General features: G+C 50.2%; 1 protein-coding gene across 4 annotated transcripts in view; it reads left to right on the forward strand.

Moving 5' to 3' along the window:
* Positions 1–26,851, forward strand: part of AKT2 (v-akt murine thymoma viral oncogene homolog 2) — a 46,719-nt gene that overhangs the window by 3,999 nt on the left and 15,869 nt on the right. The window contains exons 2-4 of one of the 4 annotated variants that reach the window (XM_006871420.1): positions 17,140–17,269; positions 22,577–22,705; positions 24,378–24,489. In XM_006871420.1, coding sequence (XP_006871482.1) covers positions 17,224–17,269; positions 22,577–22,705; positions 24,378–24,489 — 287 coding nt within the window. In that variant the 5' untranslated portion in view covers positions 17,140–17,223. Of the gene's footprint in view, positions 1–17,139; positions 17,270–22,576; positions 22,706–24,377; positions 24,490–26,851 lie in introns of those variants that run through there. The other 3 variants (XM_006871423.1, XM_006871422.1, XM_006871421.1) reach the window with 3 other exon arrangements.

Here is a 26,851-nt window from a genome sequence, read left to right on the forward strand (position 1 = left end):
GGTCCCTAGGACCATCAAGGGAGAAGAGCAGAGAGCGGGACCCTACCCAGAGAAGCAGTGATGCCTGAAATGGAGCCAGAGATGATGATGTGGAACGATGGACCTGCTGGAGACTTTAGATCCAGAGAGGGAGACTCCGCGACTGTGTGCTGAAGACCTGGGGGGCATGGGGGAAGGATTGCATGGAGGGGATTGTACCCATGGCAATGAGATGATATACAATAGAATGAATGTAAAACTAATGTTCTCCCATGTATACTATCACATAATTCACAATAAATCATAAAAAACAAGACAAAACAAAACAAAAAAACCTCTCACTTTGGTCAGGCACACTGTGCTTCTTAAGGTCTTAAGGTGACATCTTGGCTTTTTAGCACTTATAAAGGAGGTATTTTGCAGATTTGCCCAATGCATTGGGTTGTTTGGTCTGACTGCTGCTTCCATGGGTGTTGATTGTGGATCCAAGTAAAATGAAATCCTTGACAACGTCACTCTTTTCTCTGTTTATTATGATGTTAACAACCCTGATGGTGCAGTCCCTTTAGTGCCCTGCTGTTAACCAAAAGGTCTGTGGTTCAAACCCAACAGCCGATCTACAGGAGAAAGATGTGGCAGTCTTCTGTAAAGAGGACAGCCTTCGAAACCCTGTGTCCAATAGGGTTGCCATGAGTTGCCACCAGAATGATGGCAGTGGGTTTGTTGGTTTGTTTTGGGGTTTTCCATAATGTTACCTTCTGGTTCCTTGTGAGGATTTTTATTTTCTTTCTGTTAAAGTGTAATCCATACTGAAGGCTGTAATCTTCATTGGTAAGTGCTTCAAGTCCTCTTCCCTTTCAACAAGCAAGGTTATGTCACCTTCTTGTTGCATACCTTGTTGTTTTCCATATAATCCAGCTTCTCGGGTTATTTGCTCAGCATGCACATTGAATAAGTATGGTGAAAGGATACAACCTTGCTGCACACCTTTCCTGGTTTTAAACCCCTGTTCTCCTTGTTCTATTTGAACAACTGCTTCTTGGTCTATGTATAGGTTCTCATTCTTCGCAAAGTTACAAGTTTTTATGGTCCACATAGTCAAATGCCTTTGCATAGTCAATAAAACACAGGTAAGTATGGTTCTGCTTGCCTGAGTTACCTAGTGCTGTTATGAGTGCGCTTCAAAAAGTTTGTGGAGAAGTGGAATGAAAAGAATGGAAGTTTTCCACAAACTTTTTGAACTACCTTGTATAACAGAAATATTACAAATGGGTGTCTTTAACAAGATGTATTTTTAGGAGGCCCTGGTAGCGTAGTGGTTACGAATCGGGCTGTGAACCTTAAGATCAGCAATTCTAAACTACCAGCTGCTCCGCGGGAGAAAGATGAGGCTTTCTGCTCCCGTCAAGATTTACAGCCTCGGAAACCCTGTACAGGGTCGCTATGGTTGGAACCGACTCGACGGCACTTAACAACAAGTCCAATGCACAGTTCTGACTCTAGGCTCTTTGTCTCTGTTGGCTCTGGAGGAAGGTCTTGTTTCTTCTGCTTGGTTCCTGGTTCCTTGGAGATTTCCATATGACTTAGCATTAATCTTCCCTCATCTCTGCTTTGTTTTATTTCTTTCTCTCTTTTTTAAATTGTGATTTGAGTGAAAAGTTACAGAACAAATTGGTTCCCCTTATAGGCCTGCCTGTCTTTGGCTGAGAGTTGAACCACAGGGTGAATTCAGTTCTAGGCTTGAAAGGTGAACCAGGGCCATTGTCTCTGGGCATCCACCAGCCTCTGTCACACCCGTAAGCCTGGTCTTTTTTATGATTTTGAGTTTTGTTTCATAATTTTCTCCCGCTAGGCCCTCCCATTGTGATCCCTTTCTAAGCAGTTGGTAGTCGGGCACCATTTAGTTCTTCTGGTCTGAGTCAGTCATGGGGACTGAGGCTCACGAGGTCCATTAGCCCTATTTCCATGTGTCTTTGATTTTCTTCATGCTATTGTCTTCGCTCTGGCGGGGAGAGACCTATAGTTGCACCTTAGATGGCTGTTCATGAGCTTTTAAGACACTAGTTGCTGCTCACCAAAATAGGATGTTGAACATGGTGGATTATGTTATGTTCTTTGACCTTAGTGTCCCCTGAGACTGTGATCCTGATCCTAAGCCCCCAGGCATAGGATCTCATTCCTTCAGGGTATTTGGTTAAGGTTAAGGCTAAGAAGTTTTCATAAACCTTGCCCTCTGTGTGTTCTACTGTGGTGGTGGTGATATGCCTTGGAGTCGCTTCTGACTCAGAGTGACCCTGCATAGGATTTCTGAAGCTGTAAGTTTTGAAGGAAGCAGAAAGCTTCATCTTTCTCCTGTGAAACGACTGGTAGTTTTAAACTGCCAACCATGAAGTTAGCAACCCGACTCATAATCACGTTGTCATAGCTTCTTATATATTCTACTATATTCATGAGTATATTTGCAGCACATGAGAATACATATGTAGAAATAGCCTCTGTTTTACAGATATATGTATATGAGTGTGTGTATTTAAGTATATATTTGTGGTTGTATCCATCTCTGCTTCTTTGCATTACTTGTTTAATGTTTTTGTATTTCAAGAGATTGGCTTATAACAAAGACAGCCTATTCCCAAGTGAGATTATAACCATAGGCATACAGGTTATGATTTACAGCACTTATTTTTGGGAGACACAATTCAATCCACAATACAGGTATTCTCTGATTTCAGCCAAAATTCATTTGACATCAGTAATAATATCCTAAGTTCTGCATCCTCTTCTTGGAGTCCTGGTGTGGCTCTGTAGATTAAACACTAGACTGCAAGGTCGGTTTGAACCAGAAGGTCAGTGGCTCAAACTCATCAGCCACTCTTCGTGTCACTGTGAGGTAGAATCAACTCTATGGCACTTAACAACAACAACAACACATCCTCTTCTGAATCTGGCTTGAGTTTCTAGCAGTTGATTGTACTACAGCAACAGTTTCTGAATGATCTTCAGCAAGTTTTGCATGTGATATTAATGATACTGTTCAACGATTTCCGCATTCTGTTGCATTACTTTTCTTTGTAATTGGCACATGTGTGGGTCAATTCTAATCGGTTGGCCAGGTCGCATAGACAAGTGAGCACTTGGTATGTTGCATCCATTTGTTGAAACATCTCAGTTGGTAGTCTGTCAGCTCCTGGAGCTTTGTTTTTTGTCCACACCTTCAATGCAGTTTGGACATCTTCCTTAAGTGTCATTGGTTCTTGATCATACGCTACTTCCTGAAATGGATGAATGTTAACCAATTGTTTTTGGTTCAGTGAATATGTGTATTCCTTCCATCTTCTTTGAATGCTTCATGTGTTGTTCATTTGTTTTGCCCGTGGAATCAGTGTGTATTAGCGATTGTAAAGAAGTCTTTTTAGTTCTGCTGGAGCTTAGTTAGAGAGGCCTGGCAGCTGCTGAGCCTTGTCAGATGCCCCCAGGAGGAGGGCAGGGCCGAAAGTAGTATCTCTATTCTCCAGATGAGGAAGGAGGGGGTGGGGGGAGGGCACATATAATCAAGTAAAAGTGGGCAAACCACAAGCAGCTCCCAGCAGACCCTTTAGCTCCCTTCCTTTCCCACCTTGATGCCCCAGAGTCCTCCAGGATAGAAACTTTAGATCCTTTCCAAATGTCAGGTTTTGTGGCAAGCAGAAGCCTTCCTATAGCTGCCCTTACTGAATCTCCACCACTGCTCTAGGAGGGCCTTGACCCAGATTGGAAGCACAGCACGTTGGAGGCTGCAAGGCGGGAACGGGAACAGGGGTGGGGGTGGGGGTTGGCAGGAGAAGGGCTTAGGAGAATTGGCAGAGCCAGGTGGTGCAGGGCCACATGGGCCTGGCCAGGAAGTTTGGATTAGAACTTGAAGGCATCCTGGGGCTGAGGTTTTCACTGATCTCATCACCACTGGCTACTACTGTGTGCCTGGCATTGCTCCAAGAACTGGGGGGAACAATGGTGCCCTCAACAGGGAGCCGAGGAGGAGGAGGAGGCAACCCCTCAACCTGGTGACTAGATGGGGAGCAGATTAGTGGGGAGGTGCTCAGCTGGCAAGTCAAGTCAGATGCCATGCTGACTGGAGGCTTCAGTAGATGGGGTGCAAGGAAGGCCCCTAAATTGAGTGCCTTTGAGCTGTTCCAAGCAGCAAGATGAACCAGTCATGTGGGCTGTGAGGCGCAGGGACCACCTTCTAGGCACAGGTCTGAGGGAAGACTGAGCCAGGAGGCCTATGTGACCAGACCCAGTGAGGGAGGGAGGAGAGGAAGTAATGCTACCCTCCTCATCACTGGTCATCTGGAACCTGGTAGGATGCCATGAGGAGCAGTTTGGTAGGATTGACCTAGTCAGGAGTCTGGGTAGTGCACATGGTTAATATGGAGGTTCGTGTTTACCCCAGAGGTGCCTCGGAAGAAAGACCTGGCAGTTGACTTCAGAAAAATCAGCCATTGAAGACCCCTGTGGAGCTCAGTTCTACCCTGACATGAGTTAGAGTCGTCTTCATGGCAATCTGGAGATTTCAGATTTGGTGACTTGCTATCAGGGAAGGTCTTAGGGTTCTGCCTGAGCTGAGGGTCACATTCTCCAGAGCTGGTCCAGGAGTTCCTCATCTCCTGCTTCCCCCCTGTGGGAGGCTCACTGCCTAAGAAACCAACAAAGGAAGCTCCTTCACATGGCTGCGTCCTTCTGTGGTTTTCACACCATGTGCCAGGAGCCCTGGCTGGTTGGTACCTTCAGGGAGAGATGCTCGGATGTGTAAGATTCCATGGGTAGACTTTCTGCCCTTCCCAAATGTCAATGAACAATGTAGAACCACAGTCATACCTGATACAAAAAGTACTTGCTGGTCCTGCTGTCTTCTCCATTTGTGCGCTAAACTGGGGGGCCCACAGCGTTCCTGCTCTAGAACTTGAAAGAGACCAGGCTGCGCAGCCGACCTGCTAATGAAGACAGGTCTGTGATACCATGTGGCGATAGAACCCTGGGTCTGATCCGTGGTAGCCAGTTGTCCTCTAGTTGATTCAGACTCAGACAACCCGTGTGAGTACAACTGTGCTCCAAGGGGTTTTCAGTGGCTGAGTTTTTGAAAATAGGTCACCAGGCCTTTGTTCTGAGCTGCCTCTGGGTGGACTTGAACCTCCAACCTTTTGGTCAGTAGCTGAGTGTTAGCCATAGTACACCCACGGACTCCCAATTGATGTTATGAAGGCAAATGAAATGGGGGTGGGGGGAATAGAGAGTGTAGGGATATTATTCTCATTTTGGCTGGGAGAGTCAGGGAGGGGCTTCCTGAGGAGGTGGTATTTGAGCAGAGAGACTGGAATGCAGGGAAGGAGCCATAGGAGGACCTGGGAGAAGACCCCAGGAGGAGGAGTCAGCTCTGGTCCCCTCTCTCCTCAGTGAACACGAAAACCCGGGAAGGCTTTGTAAGCTGGACTGGGGCCCCCAGCCAGGAAGTGTTGGGGACGGGATCTGAATTTGGGCAGTTTGCCTACAGGGTTCCCCAGCGCCCAAAGGCACTCATGATTGTCTGTTGGGGTGCTTCTGAACCCACTCATCAGCCTTGCCCCTCAGCCCTTAACTCTTATATTTCTAAGGCGTGTTTTCTGGGGTATCTTCCTAGAAGGAGCAGGGCCCCTTCTGAAAAAACCTAGGGTCTCCAGAAGTCCCCTGGGGGTGGAGGAGTTGGCAAGGAGTATCTGTCTTGGCTGATCTCCATGCTTCTGGGAGACCCAGGGACACCCCTCCCTGGGCCTCTCAGCTTCCCAGAGCTCTCAGCGGAAGGCTCACAGCCACCAGGCCTCTGGGCTGCACGGTGGGGTGGGGTGGTTCCGTGGCAGCCTCTTCTGGACAACCAGCCAGGCAGCGAGAGGCCCAGCTGGGGGAGCAGGACCAGGAGGGAGGGAGGAGCGTGGGAGGGGCGGCTGGGTGGGATCTCCGCCTGTCCCCCTTGGGGCAGGACCCGCTGCCAACTCTGCACCCACAGCAGGACCCAGGCAGGCTGAGTGTGTGGAGACCTGGTCAGTAAGCTGGGGCCGGCCAAGGCGATCCTTGTGTGTCCCTCCAGGAAGTTCCTCGAGCCCGGCCATCCTGCCTGAGAAGCCCGTCTGCAGATATTCCTAAGGGTGAGGCCAGAAATCCAAGGCAGCCTTGATTTGCCACCTCGTGGGCCCTTTCTGAAGGACTGGGGTGGCTGCTGATCCCCGTTTTTCCTAGCCTGGTGGTTGGTTAAGGGTTCTGTCCACACCAAAGCCGTATGGGGTCAGGCCGACGACACTACTTAGCCCCAACTGGGTGGGCTCTTCCCTCAGCTGTGGTGGGTTCCTTATTTCATGTATTTATTTTGCCTCTTTGAGGTGCAGCTTGATCAGCTAAAAATGGGGACATTCCTGGCTGTGGGGCTATGGGGCGGATTCAGGGAGCGATCGTGCTGAGCACAGGGTCTGTGTTTGAGCCGCCGCCAGAGATATTGTTAAGCTGGGGCTGGACAGGCCCTCGAGCGGGGGCTGGGGAGGGGGGCACCAACCTGGGCGTGTTGGTTGGCAGAGTGGGTTCATGGTTGGGAGAAGGTGACGTGACAGGCTGTTGAGTTGAGATTCCTGCTGGGAAGGGCTCCGGACAGGAATATCAATCACTTCTGTCACGGTGTCCCTGCTCTGCCAGACACAACTCTGAGCACTGGTGTGCATTAGCTCTACGAAGGGGGGGAGGGTAGTAGTATTGCCCTCATTTTGTAGGAGGAAAATTGAGGCACAGAAAGAAATACATACGTAAGCATTAAGAATAGCACAGTGAACATCTCTGGGCCAACTACTGCTCTGAGCTTTCCATGTTTTTTCTCATCAATCCTCACAGCAAACTTTGTGTGGGGGTGGGGACAGGGAACGGGGAGCAGCTATTATTCCTATTTTCCAGGTGAAGAAACAGAGGCAAAGGGGGCTTATGGGAGTTGCCCAAAGTCGAAGTGTGACTGAGTGACAAAGATGGAATTTGGACCCAGCCCTATCTGGGATTCCGAGTCTGCCTTTTTCAGCCTGGCTCTCCTGCCGCTGACGAATACTGTGGCCACCGTTACCACAGTCCTGATGCTGTTAGAATGCTTGCTTTCTTACTTCCTCGGCTCCAAGACAGAGCTGGCACAGAGCAGACCTCAGCCAGCCGCCAGTGACTGGCTGAGCTCCATTCGAGGTGGAGTGGGTGTGGCGGCCGGCCTCTGTGCCTCCTAATGGAGCCCTGGTCTTGGCCAGCCCCCTCCTTCCCCTGAGAAGGGGAGAAGGGATTTGGGGGAGGGGGACTTCACTCTCCTCCCACCTTGAAGTTTGATTCCTGAGTGGCCACGGCCGCAGCAGCCTGCCCTTGGCTGATTTTGTCATTAGTGTGCTCCATTAGTTCACATGTTTGTTGATGACCTACTGTGTGTCCTTCTGGATGCATGGCACCCAGTCTAGTGGGGGAGTCAGAGAAGTAGCATTTGTCAGCTAAGGGAAGGGACAGAGGCAGAGGGTCTTGGAGAAGAATACCGAGGACAGAGTGAGCTAAGACGTGAGCAACTGAAGGAGCAGAAAGGCCCTGAGCTGGGAATGCTGGCCAGTGCAGTGGGATTGGAGCCAGCTTGCAGACCTGGGAGCTGGGGGAATATACATGTAGGGGTGGGTCACACCATTTAAACGAGGGGCCCCGAGCCCAGGGAGGTGGGAGAGGACAGCTGGGCTTGTGCAGAGACCACCCGGGTACATATGGAGGAAAGGACAAGTAGCAGAGAACTAGTGGACCTTGGAGACAGGGCTCCCTAGGGCTGTACTTCTCCAACTACTGTCCCCAGGCCTCCCAGGGGCGGGCGGACGGGCGGGTGCTCCCTACTAGTGTCTTCGAAGGGTCTACTTTGTTTTTTGTGTTTTAATATCTGTGTGTTTTCATCTGGGTGATAATCCCTCCAGGTTAATACAGGCATGTTGTGAATCATCTCGTTGATTCTATTTGACCAAGTAGTCCGTGGTGGCGCTATAGGATAAGCACTGGACTGCTAACCGCCAGGTCGGCAGTTTAAACCCACCAGGGAGAAATCCGAGACTTTTTGTTCCTGTAAAGATTTACAGTCTCGGAAATTCTATCCCCAGGTTGCTGTGAGTCGTAAGCAACTTTGATGTCAGTTGGGCTTGGTTTGGTTTTGCGAAGTAACAGTGACGGTTTGAATGTGCTTGGCCCTTCCCATGGCCGTTTAAGAAACTGCTGCCTCTCTTCCTTTGTGCTGGCCAGATCTCCAGCTGTGCAAGGAGCCCCTTTCACAGGGTCCCCAAGACAACCCTTCTTGTTGTTAAGTGCCATCGAGTTGCTTCCAACTCATAGCGACCCTGTATGGGGTGTTCTACGAGCGTGTGGTGAGTTTGAACCACCAACCTTCCAGTTGAAACCGCCCTTGTGATTCAGTGTTTATCCTACAGCACCACACCAGGACTCTCATGACAATCCTGAGCTGTACAAATACAATCAAATCAAATCAAATCTGAGGTAACAGAAGCCTGTGCTATCAGGTTGGTGTTAAATTCCGTTGGATGACCAGGAAGCTGAGTGCAGCCTTGAAGTGGCAGAATCAGGATAGGAGTTGACCACGCTCCTTACCAGGACACCAGGTGTGAGTGTGGGCCCCCCAGTCCTGGTCTAGCCTACTTGGAGAACTCAGTCCTTGGAAACAAGGATGTTGTTGTTGTGAAGTGCCATTGAGTTGGATCTGACTCATAGTGACCCTATATGGGGTTTCACAGGAGTGACTGGTGAGCTTGAACCACCGACCTTGCAGTTCAAACGGCTTTGCAGTCTGGTGCATTAGCCCACAGCGCCACCCCAGGACTCCTGTAAGCAAGAATAGAGAGGGGTGAAAAAGGCTCTGAGATCGGCCACACGGGAGCCCTGTTTGCCTGCATGGCCTTGATACCTGTGGGCAAATCTTCTGGCTTTGATTTCATCTGTCAAATACAGGCCCTCATGGTTCCATGAAAGGCTCCATGGTGTTACGGTTGGTTAAGCACTGGACTGCTAACCACAAAGCTAGTGGTTTGAACCCACCAGCTGTGCTACAGATGAGAACTGTCTACTTCTGTGAAGCCTGAAAGCTCCAGAAGCCCTTAAAAAGGTCTCTCTGAGTTGGAGTCTACTGAATGTTAGTGGCTTTGGTTTTGACTTTGGTGTGGTTCCATGAAGGAGAGACCCAGGTTCTCTTCCTGGCTGAGCATCTCACGGCAACCACCACTTGTCTGCCAGGAAATGCTTGTGTGTTCTTGTGATGTGGAATAGCTTTCAGTGGAACTTCTACTGTAAGAGGAGGAAGAAAGGTTTGGCAGTCTCCTTCCGAAAATTAGTCTATGAAAATCCTGTGGATTGTAACTGTTTGATCTAAGACTGGTATGGGGATGGCCCAGGATAGGGCACTCTTTTATTCTACTGTACCTTGGGGCCCCACAAGTCAGGGGTTGCCTTGATGGCCGTTAACAACAATATGGCTCCCAAATGAATCTGATGTGGAGTATTGGGGTTTGCCAGCACAGGGCTTATTTGGGGGGAAAATTGGATAAGAAGGTTGTGATCCAGCCTTAGTTGAGGCATTGGATTCCATGTGTAACTTCACCCCTACCTCAACCTCACAATAGTTTCCCATCTTGCTCCTAGTAAAAGCCATAGCTCTCTCCCACCTCCAGGGCCCTGCACACTGTCCGGTAACCTGCCTGCTTCCTCAGTAGCCACTACTTCCTGGCTCCTGGGTGCTCCTCAGGCAAGCCACACCTCTACTTAGAACATCTCCCCCACCCCAGGGCTCCTCAGGGTACCCTCATCTTTCAGGTTTTGCTCATGTTACCAGCTCATTGAGGCCCTCTCTGACCACCCCCTTCCCACATGCCTAATCCTCCACATGTGACTTATTTTTCTCCAGAACAGTTGTCAACTTCATAGAGTGTATCATTTGCCTATTTATTTTAATGCCTGTTTCCACCCCCCTCTGGTTGTGTGTGTGTGTGTGTGTGTGTGTGTGTGCTTGGGTGGGGGGAGGGGGAAGGAAGGCTTCCATGTCAGTCTGGAACCTGAGAGTAGAGGGGAATGTGGCCAGTGAAGTTGAGAGGGGGGCGGGTAGCATCAGCAGAGGCTTGCAGGTGAGTGAGAGCCAGGGGTCTTAAGGGGCCCCAGAGGGGGATGATGCAGGGAGGGTGTGACAGACTGATAGGACTGGGTGGGGAGCGAGACCCCGCCAGCTTCCGTAGGGGCCTTGGCCATGATCCTAGGGACACTTAGGGAGGGTCTGTCTTCTGGGTGTGGTACACTTACTTGGTCTTATGGGGCCTACAGCCAGCCAGCCAGCAGTGTTTGATGTGATTTCTGTGGTTGCCATCAGCATTATGCCCTCTGTGGTGGAGGGGGACAAGGAAGAGAAGGAAATCAGTTTCAGGGTTTATTTCTCTCCCACTTTCTTTGTAGCCTGCCCATGTCTGCAGCCTGCCTCCAGCTAGATGGGGCGGCGGTGGGGGTGGGGGTGAGGAGGGGGCAGCTGGGCGAGTGTGAGTGTGTGCTGCTTTGTTCTGTCTCTCACTCAGAAGGTAGAACAGGTAAACATTCACATTGTAGAACTCTGCAGTGCAGAACATGAAGTTCCCCCATGACTCCACCCACCAGAGGAAATAATAATATTAACAACAGTAAAGCTACTTAATATGTATTGAGCAGTCGCTGTACTGGATTTGGTTCTGGGGGCTTTATGTGGATGAAGTCAGTTAATCTTTACCAAGTGCCTTAGGAGGTATGTGCTGTTACTATCCCTAATATACAGATGAGGAAACAGGTGAAGAAATGAGTGACTTGTTGAGAGTCACGGAGTCAGCAAGTGGCAGAGCTGGGGCTGTAACCTGCGCATTTGGGTCCTGAGACAACTTGGCTCGTGCACCCAAGATTTCTGCCTCTCTCGGCATTTTGCACAATTCCTTCTGTTTTTTTTTTCTCTACCCATGCATGTGACATTTATACATAATCATATACCTCCTCATGTCCTCAAGTCTAGGACAGTAGTCCTTGGAAGAGCCTTTCCTGGTAGTGTAACTGATGTCAGAGAAAGGTCACAGTACATTATATTTATACACGCAGATCAATTTCAGTAATGTCAACTTGTTCAAGCTGAACATCATTGGATCGAGACGGTGTGAGTTGTATGCCTGTGCTTCAGAAAAGGGATCATAGGGTATGTTCTGTTGTGGCGTGCACCTTTGTCACTGATGGCTAATGACCTCAATGCTAACATGTCCAGGTTGATTTTTGTCCTTAGGATGGTTGTGATGTGTTCTGGGTGGAGGGGTGCTGCATCAAGTCTTTCATAACGTTTGAGCCCCGAGATAGAGGTGCTGCTCCTGTCCCCATTGCCCAGAGAAGAAAACTGAGGCTGGGGAGGTGAGAAAACAGTGGTGCCAGCACCCAAAGCCAGGTCTGCCTGACTAAAGGCTGTGTTGTGCTGTGTGGGGGAAGCCAGGACCCTGCATCCAGGCTACCTGGGGCTTCTCCCAGCTCCATTCTTCAAGTCGTTTAAATTCTGTGTCTCCATGTTTTCATCTTTAAAATGGAATAGTAAAGTCTATACTGACCTACCTCATAAGGTTGCTGTGAGGGTGAAATTCGTATGTCTAGAGGCCACACATGTGCTTGGCACAGGGTTTAGTTCTCTTAGTGTCATCATGACACCACCACTACCAGTTGCTGTCTCTCAGTTCTGACTCATGATGACTCCAGGTATATCAGAGTGGAACTGTGCTCCCTCCACAGGGTTCTCAGGTGTTGATTATTTGGAAGTAGATCACCAGGCCTTTCTTCTGAGTCTGGATGGCAGTGACTGAACTGGTTCGAACTGTTCGAGGCCCTGCTCACAAGAAAGAATGACCTAGGCCAGAACGTCTGTCAGCCTATGTGGAGCAGCCCAGCTCTAGAACCTCCATGCCACAGCTCAAACAGTTTCCACCCTAAGCCTTCCTCAGAGGGCACGTGCATGTGCCCCTCTCATCCCTAAAGTGCTGGAGTTCAGGGAGCTGCACATGGGAGTGAAGGGTTCCTCTCTCCACTCTTGGCCTGGAATGAAATCCAAATCCCCAAAAGCAGATGCTGCTTTTTAGATAGTCATGGTTTCTGTTGTCTTCACAGTCATTTCATGGAAAGGTATTCCCCTGGAAGGTCTAGGTAAGGTGGTGATTAAAGGGCAGGTGATAGAGGTTCCTGGGTGGGCTGCCACCATATTGGTGATCCTCAGCAGCGTGTGGTCCCCACCCCCTCCCTGTCTCCTATTCCAGATCCTCTACTACTCCACCTACTTCCCTCCCTCGCCCCCCAGTCCATCTGTGCTGTCTGGCATGGGAACCAGGTCAGTGAGAGGGGGCAACAGAGAAAGTACTTGGTGGCAAGGAAAGGAATTGAACTAGTTTGGAGCCTGTGCTGTATTCTAGACACTGAGTTTCACTCTGTACACATTCACTCCAGTAACTCAGTACGCAGGGCTCTGGGATCCAGCAAGGATCAGGACACACAAGTCCCTGCCCTCATCATGTTAAACCTTCATACCTGTAGCCCTCAGCTTAGCTACAGAGCTTAAGCCTTGTATTTGTTATCTCTTTTTGTTTTATACTACATATCATTAGTAATATGTGCTGTATACAATGTTGCCACATGCAATTTGTTGATGTCATAGAGTTGTAAGTACATACAATGTATCCAATAAGACAAAGATCACATTTATAAGAATACTGATAAAGTCTGTAATAATAAAGAAAAATAAAGCAAAGCAAGGTATTTGACTTCGATCAGCACCAACTCATGACAGAGTCAGAAAGGAACCCTGTTATCCACCAGGGACTGTGTATGTAGTAATATCTTCAGTGATAAGCGCTTGTGGAGAGACACGAAACATAAGGGAGATAAAGTGGGGTGTATTTTGGTTTGGGGGAGGTTAGGAAGGGTTTCCAAGGCAGGTGGTATATGAGTGGAGACTGAAGAAAGTGGGTGTGGCTCTTCGTATTCCTGGGAGAAGAGCCTGCCTTGTAGGGGAAAAACATGTTTGAAGGCCCTGAGGTTGGGGTAGCCTTAACACACTGAGTAAGCCCCTGGAGGCAGGTGTTTGGAGGAATGATGTCCCTGAGGCTCCTGTGGAGCAGAGGAGGGTGGGACAGACCACGGGTGCTCACCTGGTCTGCGTAGCCTCCTGGGACCTGTCTCATCCATGGCCTCTCTGCTGTCCTGTCTTGGGCTGCTAGCTCAGGTCCATGTCGTTACCTAAAACACCTGCCTTTCATGAATCTCATACCAGCATGTGAGACATTGCTTCTGAGGGGGTCACAGCTTGTGATTCATTGTGAACGAGACTAAATTTTGAAAAACAATTTACTGGAAAACATCTGAGGCATAAAGATAGCCAGTAGCGTAGTGAAAGGCCCCTCAGGCATCTCTTCCCAGGTGCCTCCCTGCCGCTCTGCTCAATACCAGCATGGGCATGCCTCCCCAATCAACTTGATTTCTGGGGAGGCTGATTGAGTACAAAGAGGCCTGGTGGCGCAGTGGGTTAGTGGCTGAATCTCAAGGTCAGCAGTTCAAACCCAGCGGCTGGTCTGTTACCATAAAGATTTACAGTCTTGGAGCAGCCGGGGCAGACTTCTGTGTGCTGACACCCAGCTTCCCAAAACAGCCTCTCCTCGGGCCGGGGGCCCTCCACCGGCAGCTCCCCTGTGGGCAGGCAGCCACATAGGACCATGTTACAGACACCTCAATGAGAGGACAGGGCGGGATCCAGGCCTGGCGTCCTCTCATCCACGTTGCCTTTACTTTGGACGCTGGGATCCTTTCCTCGACACACAGGCACCCCTGCACCAACACTTGGAAAATCTAGTATATTAAAAAGCCCAGATAACATACAATGGCTCTGAAGAACAAGTGGGCACTGCTTTAAGGCTCACTACTTTGAGACACACATCTAAACATTCTTATTACTGTCTTAATATGTTAAAGATGTTTTCTTTATCTGGACTGTTGCTTTAATGCTTTTCATATGCATAAAAGGGTACACTATGTTCTATGTGGAGTCCTGGTGTGCCGCTGTGGGTTAATACGCTGGACTGCAAAGTTGGTTTGAACTACAAGGTCGGCAGTTCAAGCTCACCAGCTGTTCCTCAGAAACCCTATACAGGGCTGCTATGGGTCAGAATCGACTCAGTGGAACTTAACAACAACAACAGCATATAGTATTTATTTATTAAGATAAACATTTGAGTAATTGATGCTAGATTCAAACCCTACCTAAGTATTCCAATTTATGTGCAAATTCGATTTGCAGACAGATTGAGGAATGGAATTTCTTTGTAACCTGGAGATTGCCTTTCATCCCAACTTGTGCTGGGGAATGTTTGGTGTCAGCTGCTGCATTCCTTCCTGACCACAGCCCACAAGGCCCTCTCTGTTCTGCCATGCCTTCTTACCCCTCACTTGTCCCCTGCTTGTCCCCCTTTAGCCACACTGGCCTCTTTGCATTTGAGACTCCCCATGCTCCATTCCTTTTTCTGGGACGTCACATTTGATGCTCCCTGTATTGAAATTCTGCACCCTAGATGTCTGCCCGGCTCATTGCTCAGTGAACTCAGACCTGTACACCTAGGGTCAGAAGTCCTGGTACAGTGATGTGAAAACAGCACCGCCATTGTTTTCTGCATCCCTCACCACCCTGACCTTGTTACATGTGTATTGGTGTGTTTTCTGCCTCTCTGCCAGCATGTGAACTTCTGGAAGGTAGAAGCTGTGTCTTCAGTGCCCATGACAGTGCCTGGAGCGCTAGAAAAGATGGGGGACAGTGACTAGACTGGCTAGGTGCCCGTGCTGGCCCTGGTCCTGGACTGGGAGACATGGGCTCATTTCTTTGATACTCAGCAGACACTCTGGTGCCGTACTGGTCTGGTGAGTCTGTGTGAGGGGTACAGGGGGCAGAATAGCTGGGCTCAGAGGCACAGAGAGCACTCTATACAGGCTCCAGGTCAGAAAGGTTTCTAGGAGAGGATGGCTGCTTCAGCAGAGACCCCAGGAGGAAGGAGAAGGTGCAGGCAGCCAAGGCAAGGGCGAGGGGCCTGAGTAACAGGCTGAAATGGAGAGTCAGGTGGGGGCAGCATGACTGGGTGCAGTCATTGTCATGGTCATTAGCCTTTGTGTGGAGCACTTTTTAGGTTTAGACACTGGGCACCTAACTGCAAGGTTTGTGGTTCAACCCCCTGGTAGTACTACAGGAAGAAGAGGAGGCTTTCTGTTAGCATAAGGATGTACAGTCTGGGAAACCCTACATAGGGTCGCTATGAGTCAGAATTGAGTTGATGGCAGTGGGTTTGGTTTGGTTTCTGGGAACCAGGTTCTGTGCCATTCAGTGTGTGGCCTGGACTCAGGCAGTGGGAAGGACTTTGTTCTGTGTTGTGAGGACTCTGGGGAGCCATGGAAGGATCTTGAGCAGAGAGGATGGGTCAGGTTATGATGATGTATAGATTAGAGGAGTCAAGAGCAGAGACTGGGAGCCCAAGGGGAGGGCCCAAGCCTGAGGAAGGGCCAAAGTGGTCCAGCTGACAGGCTGCAGAACTAGTGGATGCTCAGGGCTGCCAGGCAGGGCAGTGGGTCCATGGAGATCGGCAGAGCCAGCCCTGGAAGGAGCTTGCCGTTTATTACCCCAAGGATGGTGGGGAACGAACAGCAGGAGAGTTTTGAGCAGGGAAAGTCTGGGCCAGATTTAGGATCCATCTAGTTGCCAAATCAGGGGCAGGTTGGAGGGGCTCAGGGAGGAGTAGGAGTGGGGGTAAGCCAGGTTCTTAGCCGGGAAGAAGGACTGGATGGAGAAAAGCGGTCGCAGTAGAGGGAGACCTTCAGACTGGTAGGATATCTAGGGTTAAGGGTTCTGATTGGGTCATGGGGTAAGCCCCTTGGCCTGGCAGCCATGCCCCACCATGATTCCTCACCTGTTACTTCCCGGCACTGTCCATCTTGTCTTGCCTCCCGCTTCCTCCCACTCACCTCCCTTCCCTCTGCCTGGCCGGGCAGCATGCCACTGTCACATGCCAGGCAGGAGCGTGTCCGGCCCACTAGCTCCCCTGGGGCACGAGAGAAAGCTGATGCCCACGGTGTCCCTGGAGCCAGCTGCTGCTTCTCTAGGGGCCATTGAGCTCCTGACCTGCTGTCCGCAAATAACCCCGGACTGGGAAGGCGAAAGGCGCCTTGGGCTCCATGGCCCCCGTCCAGGCCTGCGGCTCCAGGTAGGGGCCCAGCTGGCACTTGCTGGGTGCCCTTCTCTCCTCCACTCTGGGAACCTGAGACGAAGCAACGGCCTTGGCGTCTGTCAGTCTGTCGGCTGCCGGTCTCTGAGGACGCAAGCAGGGGTTTCAGAGAAGGGACCAGAGCCTTGGTAAAGCCCCAGGACCGGCTATTAGGCCCCAGACAAGTGCAGACACAGTAGGTTGCTTTCTTGTTGGTGATCCCGGTGTGTCTTTCCTGGCATCTGGTATGGGGGGCTAATTGGGGCTGAGGGAGTGACCTGGGGGAGAGGGAGGGAGGGTATTTGTTTATTGAAGGTGGCAGATAGGTGACTCCTTGTTATAGAAAGGAGTGAGAAAGAGAAAGTGTGTGTGTGTATTGGGGGCAGGGTGGGGAGTAGATGCTGGTAGTTTGAAGCACCTCCCTTGGTGCCCAGGGCGGTCTGATTCATCCCAGGTTACCTCAGCACCAGGACACGGGAGTGACGCAGGGGGCGGGGCTGAAGCCACCTTGACACCCGTTTAGTTAGTCAGAAGTAGGGATGGGTGGAGGGGCTGCCTCCCCTCGGCATAAGTGTCCTGAGTGCAGGGTCTGGCTGTGCATACCCCAGGGAGCTCTCCTGTCCACCACCACCCCTGCCTATTGGGGACCTGAGAGCAAGGTCTCGTCTGGTCTGTCCACTTCCTCCCCACCTCAGACTGGGTCTCTGAGGGCAGGGCTCTCCCACCCACTGGCTCCTCCCTGTGCAGAACACGGAAAAGTAGCTGGAACCTGGGTGTGCCCCCTAGGGAAGGGGCTGGGATGGGGCCCCTTCCCACTCTGATGGGCTCCTCTCTTCTCTTGCAGACCCTGCTTTGTCCGTGACGCCTCCTGCATGCCCTGCTGCCCTGAGCTGTCCTGAGTTAGGTGCCATTGTTTTCCGCTGCCACTATGAACGAGGTGTCTGTTATCAAAGAAGGCTGGCTCCACAAGCGTGGTAAGGGACCGCTGTTTTGGCACACGACTCGCCTGTCCCTTTCTCTCACTCTCCCTGCCCCCATTTCTCCTCCTGGCAGCTGGTACCCTAACAGGCAGACTTGCAGAGGCTTCAGCAGCCCGGCCAGAAGCCAGCACTCCGTAACCTGCCCACCCCTAGGCCAGTGGCTCCTGCCCGGCCACTTTCCTGAAACCCTCCAGAGGCTCTGGGCAGGGGAGCTATGGATTGACCTGGACACCTGGGTGAAGTCAGGGGCCAGGCCTGGGTCCTCTGCTTCCACGTGAGTGATTTCACTGATAGCCCCTGTTTTATGGGTGAAGAAAGGAGGTGCTGACGGGGAGGTCAGATAATGTTAGGTGGTGATCAGGGATGTGGAGAAAAAGAGGAAATTTGGAGAGGAAGGGACTAGAGAGACATGGGGGTTCAGGGGAGGTGACATTGAACGATGGCCTGGAACAGGTGAGGGAGTGAGCCCGCCAGATGGCTAGGGCAAGGCTGTCCCGGAGAGAGGGGACAGCAAGGACAAAGGCCCCGAGGCGGGAGTGTGCCCGGTGTATTCTAGGAACAGCAAGTTGGCCAGTGTGGCTGAGGCAGCATGAACGAAGTCAGGAGGGAGGAGAGGAGGCCGAGGGACAGGATGGCTCACACTGAGTTAGGCCTTGCAGCCCCCTAAGGACCCTGGTTTTGATGCTCTGTATACTGGGGATTCCTAGAATGTTGCCAGCCAAGGCATGATTATACAGATGAGGAAACTGAGGCCCAGAGAAATGGAGTCATTTACAGGGAAGAGATTCAAAGCCCTAGGCTGTCTGTCCTCAGAACCACACACGTCACCGCTGAGCTGCCATGTGACGTCAGCAGGCTGACAGTTGGCTTTGTCCCAGGCCCGATGAGTGAAGGAGACAATGTCCTGGCTTTTGTGGACCTTCCCTTGGGAGGAGGGTGTCAGGCCCCTGGGTAGCTGCTCTTTGTGCCCCTCCATTCATTCCCAGTCAAGTATTAAGGCTGCCTGTGTTCCAGGCACTGTTCTAGGTCCTGTAGACACAACAGTGAGCCAAACAGGCAAGCTCTTATTTTCTGGTGGGGAGGGTAGAGAGCACTCACATGGACATAGGTGCTAGGGGGAGTGTACTGTGGAGATCAGGCAGAGGCACAAGGAAGGTGGGGGCCACTATCAGATGTAGGATGTTGGAGGGCTTCCCTGAGGAGGATCTGAAGGAAGCTGGGGTGTGGGCCACATGGACAGCTGGGAGAGACCCTTTGTATAAAGGGCAGGGCCAGTGAATCTTGGGGGGTGGGCTGTTCCTGCAGGAACCTGGGAAGTGCCCCCCTCCACCCTGTCACATCCTGCAGGCCCAGAACAGTGACGGAGGGGTAGAGGTGGTTTCCTGGGACCAGGTCTCCTGGTCAGACTGAGTGAGGAATTCTGTTCCCTCTGCCCTGAGCTCTGAATGAAACCACAGCAGAGGTTAAGGTTCCAACTCGGACTGCCACGTCTTGGTGTAACTGTGCACGTGCTCCGTCACCTTGCAGAGCCTTGCATTTGGGTTCATATCTGTAAAGTGGGTGAACATTGCAGCGTCAGCTTTGTGAGGGTACAGGCTTGATTGGCTTGTTCCCCCTTGTAGCCCCAGGGCCTAGAGAAGTAATTGGTGTTTGTTGAGTGACTAGGCTCCTGTGAATGGGTGCTCTCAGCCTGAGGTTCGCGAGGTTCTTCGCTCATGAGGCCAAATCTTGAGGGGCCGAGGGCTTGGTGGTGTAAGGAGTTTGTCTAGTTCAGGCTCAAGTGATGGTATGAAATGGTCTCTTAGGGCTTCATATGAGGGGACTGCAGCCCCCCCCCCCCCCCCGGCTGCTCGGGTGGCTTAGCCCAGACACATCTCCTTTAGTTTACACCATACACAGCTGTACCTGGGTACTTCTGGGCATTATGAAGAGTAGCTGGCAGAGGTGGGTGAGGTGAAGCAAGCCCTGCTAGTTGAGGCTGTTAGGGTACCTCGTTGTTTATAAGAATTGTCACTGTGAAGTGTCATTGAGTCCATTTCGACTCATAGTGACTCTGTGTAGGGTTTTGGAGGAGCAGCTGGTGGGTCTGAACCTCCAACCTTATGGTTCAAACTGACCTTGTGATCCAGTGCTTAACCTACAGTGCCACACCAGGACTCCGTACAATAATGTTGTTGTTAAGTGCCATAGAATTAATTGAGATTCATAGTGATCGTGTATAGAGTTTCCAAGAAGTGACTGGTGGATTTGAACCGCTGACGTCATGGTTCAAATTGACCTTGCGGTCCAGTGCGTCTCCTCCAGTGCTACACCAGGACTGCTTACAATAATGTTGCTATTGTTAAAGTGCTGTCGAGTCAGTTCCGACTCATAGCGACCCTGTATAGGGTTTCCAAGGAGCAACTAGTGGGTTTGAACTGATGGCCTTGTGGTTCACAGTCCAATGCTGATCCTACAGCACTACACCAGGAGTCCCTTATAATGATAGCAGTCCCCATTTACCAAGTGCCCACTCCATGCAGATCCTCGGGCTCCCCCAGAGACTAGCCCAGGTTCACTGAATTGTCACAGGCCCTGCATGGCAGGTACTGACTTAGGCCTGGGAAGCTGAGACTGGGCAGGGAGGGTGCCCCGCCTGCATAGGATTTCAGGTGATAGCAGGACTCCTGAACCAGTGTTCTCAAGGCCTGTCCTGTATGCTGCTTCTACTTGTGATACTGAGAGCAGGACGAAGGGACTAGGCTCTCTCACACCACACACCAGCCCCTTAGTGGGACACAGATGCTGTTCCCAGCCCTTGTCCGGACCAGGTGCTGGTTTAGAGACAGATGGCACAGTGGTCAAGAGTGTGGCTGTGGCCTCAGACAGAGCAGAGCTGGACCCCAGTCGTGTCTGGCCCTGTTCACAGAGCTCTGAGCCTTGGGCAGGTAATGAGACTACTTGGTACCTGTTTCCTCGTTTGTGAAACAGGTCTGCTGGTAGGACTTCTCTTAAGACTGAGCACCTGCCTCATGGTTACCAGGGTTTTCTTTTCTTTTTTTAATAAAAATGCTGTTTGATTGTGTTTTTGGTGAAGGTTTACATAGCAGTTTAGGTTCCCATTCAACCATTTTTAACACACATTGTTCAGTGACTTTGGTTACGTTCTTCAAGATTCATGAACACTCTCAGTATTTCTGGTCTGGTTGCTCTATTTTGACAATCTCATATATTTTTTTTTCTTCTGAGTTTTGTTGAGATATAATTCACATAGCATATATTTCATCAATTTTTATTATTGCCTAGTTGTGACTATTTCATTGCCCCCAAAAGAAACACCTTAGCTGTCATCCCATTCCTCCCCCCATCTCCCCCCCTGCCCCCTCCCCAAGGACTAAGCCACCTCATCCATTTTCTGTCTCTGGATTTGCCTATTCTGAACATTCCATGTAGAGTCATGCCATATGCTTTCACTTATAATTTGAGATTTACCAGTTTAAAAAAAAAAAAAAAAAAGAGGAAGATCCCCAACGAGATGGATTGGCCAAGTGGCAGCATCGATGGACTCAAGCGTGGCAACAGTAGTGAGGTTGGCCCAGGATCGGGCAGGGTTTCGTTCTGCTGTGCATAAGGTCGCTATGAGTCAGTACCGACTCAATGGCACCTAACAACAACAACATCAGTACTTCATTCCTTCTCATTGCTGAATAATATTCCATTGTATGAATGGATATGTGGCGCTGTGGGTTAATGCGCTGGATTGCAAAATTCATTTGAACCGCAAGGTTCAAGCTCACCAGCTGCTCCTTGGAAACCCTATAGAGGATCCCTATGAGTCAGAACTGACTCCCAGGCACTTAACAACAACAAAAACTACATGGATGGATATACCACATTTTATTTGTACATTCATTAATTGATGGGTAGTTGGGTCATTTTCACCTTTTGGCAGTTACAGAGTAATAGGCACAATGCTGTGAACGTTTGTATTTGGGTATGTGCTTCACCATTTCATTTTTTAAAATGATATTTTCTTCTTTCTTTGTGTGTGTGTGTGTGTGTGTGAGAGAGAGAGAGAGAGAGAAAGTTGATGCATCAAGCTAGGTTCCCCTTAACAAATTTTAGACAGATTATTCTGTGCCCAGCAATTTTTGGTTGGTTGCAATTTTTTCCATGTATCAGCATTCTCATTGTTTCCATTCTGTGTGTTCTCTTTCTATCCATCTAGCTTCCCTTCCCCCGCTTATCTTATCATCTTTGCTTTTCGGCACCTGTTGGCTGTTTGGTCCTCATATAGGTCATTGTTTAAGGGACCACAATGCTTATGGTTGATAGTACTTGTTATTTGGCTGAAAAGCTTCGGTTCCAAATTCAAAGGGGGTCTTAGGGTAATAGTCTCAGGGGTTCTTCTAGTCTCTTCTAGTAGGCACAGTAGTCAGACTCCTTAGGTTACGTAGGATTTTGAGTTTAATTCTACATTTTTCTCCCATTCTATTTGGAATCTTCTGATGTCTCCCAGGTCAGAACGATCAGAGGTGGTAGCTGGGAATCATCTAGTTCTTCTGGTCTCAGCTTAGAAAAGCTGTGGTTCTTGAACTAGTTTGTTTTTGGAGCCTTTGATTTCTTTCCTTCTCTTTTGCTTCCTATGAGTGGAGTCTGATAGTCTCACCATCTTATTTTAATCCTTCGTAGCTCTCTGGTGAGGAGTGGCTGCTTGTAATGTGTGTGCATGCGCACATGTGCATACACACATGTATGGTCAGACACAGCTCCCATCCAATCAGATCCAATGGAACAAATTCTGGAGGCCTGCTTGTCCTAGAGGGGCTGAGGGCCTGGCACAGATATTTGGTTATATGATTCCCTGCACAGCTGTTGTGAGGCTTAAAACAGCGACTTTGCAGTTAGGCACCAAGAATCTCTGAGTCCTGGCCTGAGCTTTTCTGATCCCTCCCTCCCACCTCTGAGGTTTCCGTCCTGCCCACACCCCTTTCCCTGGGGTTCAGTCTTATAGGCCACAGGGCATGCATTTGGAAGCCTCCCTCCAGGACCTCACAGACACTGGCCACACTCAGAGGCCTCTGGTCCCTGGTGCCCTGCACCAGGCGCCACCGTGCCAGTGTGCCCTCTGGATTATTTGGACCCAGCCCAGTACCCAGCCTCTATCCGATTCTCTAGGAGAAGTGTTTTCCTGCCCACTCTTCCTATCCCCCTTCTCCTACCATGGTCCCTTCATGAGTCCCTGTCATACTTGGCTGGCTGCCCACTTGGGGTGTGGCCCTACTTGCCCTGAACTCTCTGTTCCCTCCTGCCTTGTTTCAGGTGAATACATCAAGACCTGGAGGCCCCGATACTTCCTCCTGAAGAGTGATGGCTCCTTCATTGGGTATAAGGAGAGGCCAGAGACCTCTGACCAGTCCTTACCTCCCTTAAACAACTTCTCTGTTGCAGGTGGGTCTCAGGGCCAGTGGGCCAGAGGTTGGGCACTGAGAACGGCCTGGAAGGTTTGAGGGGACCTGGGACTTGGCCTTTCTTGAAGAGCTGGGGGCCTGTCCTGGGTCTGTCTGCTTCAGATTCATTTCCTGCCCTGCTGTCACTTGGCTTGGTGGGGGGCTCTGGATGGTGAGAGATGGAGAAGGGAGAAGCCAGGGCTTTCCTCTACTCCTGACCCGGGCATCATCCCTATTGTGATGCCAGCTCTTGCTAGCTAAACCCTTGTGGTTCTAGCTGGTGGCAGGTGGCCCTCCTCCTGCTTACGATCTGCTTTCTACCCATGCTGACCTCAGAACTGAGCTTGTGTCTTCTACTCCCTCTGCTGTGGTCTTGGGCTTCTTGGCCAGGCCCTACCTAATGACCACGCTCCCCTCCTGGGCTGCTCCCAGTCACCAGCCCTGTCTGGATCCCCCTAGTGGTAGTCTCCCCTCAGGAAGGAAAAGAATCCCCATCACCATTAAGAGGCAGTCTTTGGTGAGCACTCACTGTGCCCTGGTACATTCAGAGGTCCTGACACGGGCTGTAGCACTTCGTCTACAGAACAGAGCTGTAACAGAGCTGCTCCTGGAGCCTTGTTGTACCGAGGTCGGTCCTGAGGACGATGCCCAGAGTCACGGTCCTGCCTCCTGCTCCCTGCTCCCTTGTACCCAGTCCTAAGCACATTTTCCTGCCATTCCCCTAATCCAGACCACCACTTCACCCATCCAGGTCCCTGCTCCTGTTGTTTCCCAGCCTCCTGCCTGGCCCCCTCCCCCAACCCCCCCAAGTCTGGCTCTTTCTAGAATGCCACTCAGTTACTTCTCTGCCCTGCATAAAGGTGTCCTTCCCAGGATCCCTGTGGCATTGGTTACCCTGATATCTATTCCCAGCCCTTTGTTCAACATAACTCCTGACCTGTCCCAAGCAGCCTCCTGGATGGCCCTTGGGGCCCAAACTGGCCTCCTTAACAATCCTCTCCTCCCCCAACTTTCTCCTACTTCCATTTCTTTCTCAGGGTCAGCCCTACTGTTCCCCAGCCGCAGACCAAAGACCCTGTAGCCTGACTACCTGTCTTGTTCTGCCCTCCCACGGCCCCCTGTTCATCAGCCCCATTCTCTCCTGCTGGGTCCCTGCACCAGCCCCCTCCCTGGACTCCAGTCTCACATCTGTCCTTGTCCCTACCCTACCCTAAATGAGCCATCCACGACTCCATACTGCCCTCAGGACAAAGTCTGGACTCTTCTTTGTGGCCTCCAAAACCCTGCCCGGCTGGCCTGCCCACCTCAGCAGCCACCTCACGCACTCAGCTTCACTAGCCATTCCCGAGTGTGGCGGTCCTCTCACCCCTGGGGTCTGCGCATGGTGTCCCCTTTCTTCTTCAGGGATCAGCTTAGATTTGCCCGGCAGATAACCCTCTTGGTGTGCCCCCATAGCCCTGATCACGGGAAAGTCACTGTCTGGTGACAGAGCTGCCTCCCCCAAGGGACCTGGAGCCCCGTGAGGGCTGGGCCAGGGTGTCTCGGTCACTGAAGTGTTCCTCCCACCCTCTGGTATGGGGCCGGATTGGGCACACAGGAGGGGCTGTGGAGATGTGGGCTGCAGGCTGGCAGGGCTGCCTGTCACCCTGCTGCTCTCTTCCCTCTGTCTGCAGAATGCCAGCTGATGAAAAGGGAGAGGCCACGGCCCAACACTTTTGTCATACGCTGCCTGCAGTGGACCACGGTCATCGAGAGGACCTTCCATGTTGACTCTCCAGAAGACAGGTGAGCCAGGCCACATGGGTGGATGACTTATCCCCAGGACCCTGTGGTTGTCTGTCTCCCCAGCTAAAGCTGAGAAGAGCTGAGCGCTCAGTCTGAAGACCCCACTCCGTGTTCTCAGAATCTCGGCGGACCTTGTCGGCAGTACAGCAACAGCTCTGCCCATCTGGGAGCTGTATCTATAATGAGCAGATCTGTTGATTCTGAGGTGGAGCTACATACAGCCCTCCTGCAGTTTAGAAAAAAAATGTTCAGAACAGACATAGATTTACCTTGTTAACAAATCAAGCGGTGTAAAGAGGTTTGTAGTGGAGAACTTCCCACACACCCCTGCCCCTGTGCCCTACCCTTCACCTCTGGCAGAATCTCTTTGTGGGCAGACACCTGGAGGTCTGTGCTGACTTTTGCCTCCTCGCCCCTTTTTCCTTTGTATGCAAAAGATAGTGTTTCTACACATGCCATTCTGAATTGGCCAGTTTGTCTTGGAGAATCTTCCCACTTCAGTACGCTGAGAGCTGCTGATGTGGGGTTTATACTTTAAAACCAGGATGTAAGAGTCTCTTGCTTTATTCTTCTTCGGGATTGCTTTGACTGTTCAGGGCCCAGGCCCTACGCAAGTCCATCTAAATTTGAAGGCTATATATATATTTTTTGATTTCTGCAATGAAGACTGTTGGAATTTTGGCTGCGCTTGTATTGAATCCCCAGATCCCTTTGGGCAATACTGACATCTTATCAATACTGAGTTTTCTAGCCCATGAACAGTAGATATACTTCTTTAAGCCTTTTTCAACATTGTTTTATAATTTTCATTGTAGAAGTCTTCTTATGTCCCTGGTTAAATTTTCCCTAGAGAGTGTGGTGACTCTACAGGATAAACACAGGACTTGGCACCACAGGTAGGTGGTTCGAGCCTACCAGCTGCTCCGCTGGAGGAAGATGAGGCTTCCTGCCCTGGAAACCCCATGCTATGAGTAGGAACTACTGCAATGGCTCTTAACAACAACAAATTTATTCCGGTGTTGTTTGCTTTTTTAGATCCTCTCATACATGGAACGTTTCCCTAATTTCCTTCTCAAATTGCTGGTGTATAGAAACCCACCTGGTTTTTATGTGTTGACCTTGTACCCTGCAACTTGGCTGAATTCCTCTGTTAGCTCTGGAAACTCCCTTTAGAAATCTTTGGGATTTTCTATATGTAAGATATGCCATGTGAGAATAGGGATACTTCTTATTCCTTCCTTCCAGGTTTGGATTCCTATTATTTTTCCTTTTCTTGCCTTCTGCTCTGGCTGGGACTTCCAGTACCATTATTGAATAACAGTAGAGAAAGTGGGTGTCTTGTCTGGTTCCCTATCTTGAAGGGGAATGTTGTTAAGTGTATTGAGTTGGTTCTGACCCATAGCAACTCTGTATAGGGTTTCTCAACAAGCAAGGAATAGAAGGGGAATCCTTTAATATGATTAATTTTATTATACTCAATGGAGTCAGTGTTATGCTCAGTGAAGAAAAATAGAGTCCTGGTGTGGTGTTGTGGGTCAATGTGCTGGACCGCAAAGATGGTATGAACATCAAGGTTGGCTGTTCAAGCTCAAACATGGCTGTGGAGCATTTGAAGCATGGCTAGTGCCAGTGAGAGACAGAATATTTTATTTTATTTAATGCATTTAAAGTGCCACATGTGGCCAGTGGCTCCCCTCTTGAACAATGCATTATAGCACACACACCAAATAAATACTATTATAAAACTTGTTACTACATCTAGCAAAAATGTCACTTTGAGGATGACAGTGTGCCAACCCAAAGCCATATTTTCCATCGCGTCATATGTATGCTGGACAATGAATAAGGAAGACCAGAAAAGAATCCATGCGTTTTGAGTTATTGGCAAAAAATATGGAAAGTACCCTAGCCTGCCAGAAGAACAGCAGACCTGTTTGAGAAGAAATACAGCTGGATTGTACCTTAGAAGTGACGATGGCAGTACTTCATCTCTGGTACTTTGGACATGTGCTCAAGAAGGACCAGTCCCTGGAGAAAGCATCATGCTTTGTAAAGTGGAATATCAGCAAGAAAAAGGAAGACCCCCAATGAGGTGGATTAACTCAGTGGTCTCAGTAGTGTGATTCAAACATAACAATTGTGAGGCTGGGGTGGTACCGGGCGGTGTTTTGTTCTGTTGTGCAGAGGGTCGCTTCACGTCAGAACCGACTCCACAGCACTTAACAATACACACTCTTTAACCTTTCCTATTTTCCCAGGGCTAAAAGTGTATTTTCCTCACCAAACCAAAGAACCAAAACTCACTGCCATCAAATTGATTCTGACTCAGAGGGACCCTAAAAGACAGTAGAACTGCCCCGTG

The sequence above is a fragment of the Chrysochloris asiatica genome, unplaced genomic scaffold, assembly GCF_000296735.1.
Source record: "Chrysochloris asiatica unplaced genomic scaffold, ChrAsi1.0 scaffold00168, whole genome shotgun sequence".
In the NCBI taxonomy this organism is placed as follows: domain Eukaryota; kingdom Metazoa; phylum Chordata; class Mammalia; order Afrosoricida; family Chrysochloridae; genus Chrysochloris; species Chrysochloris asiatica.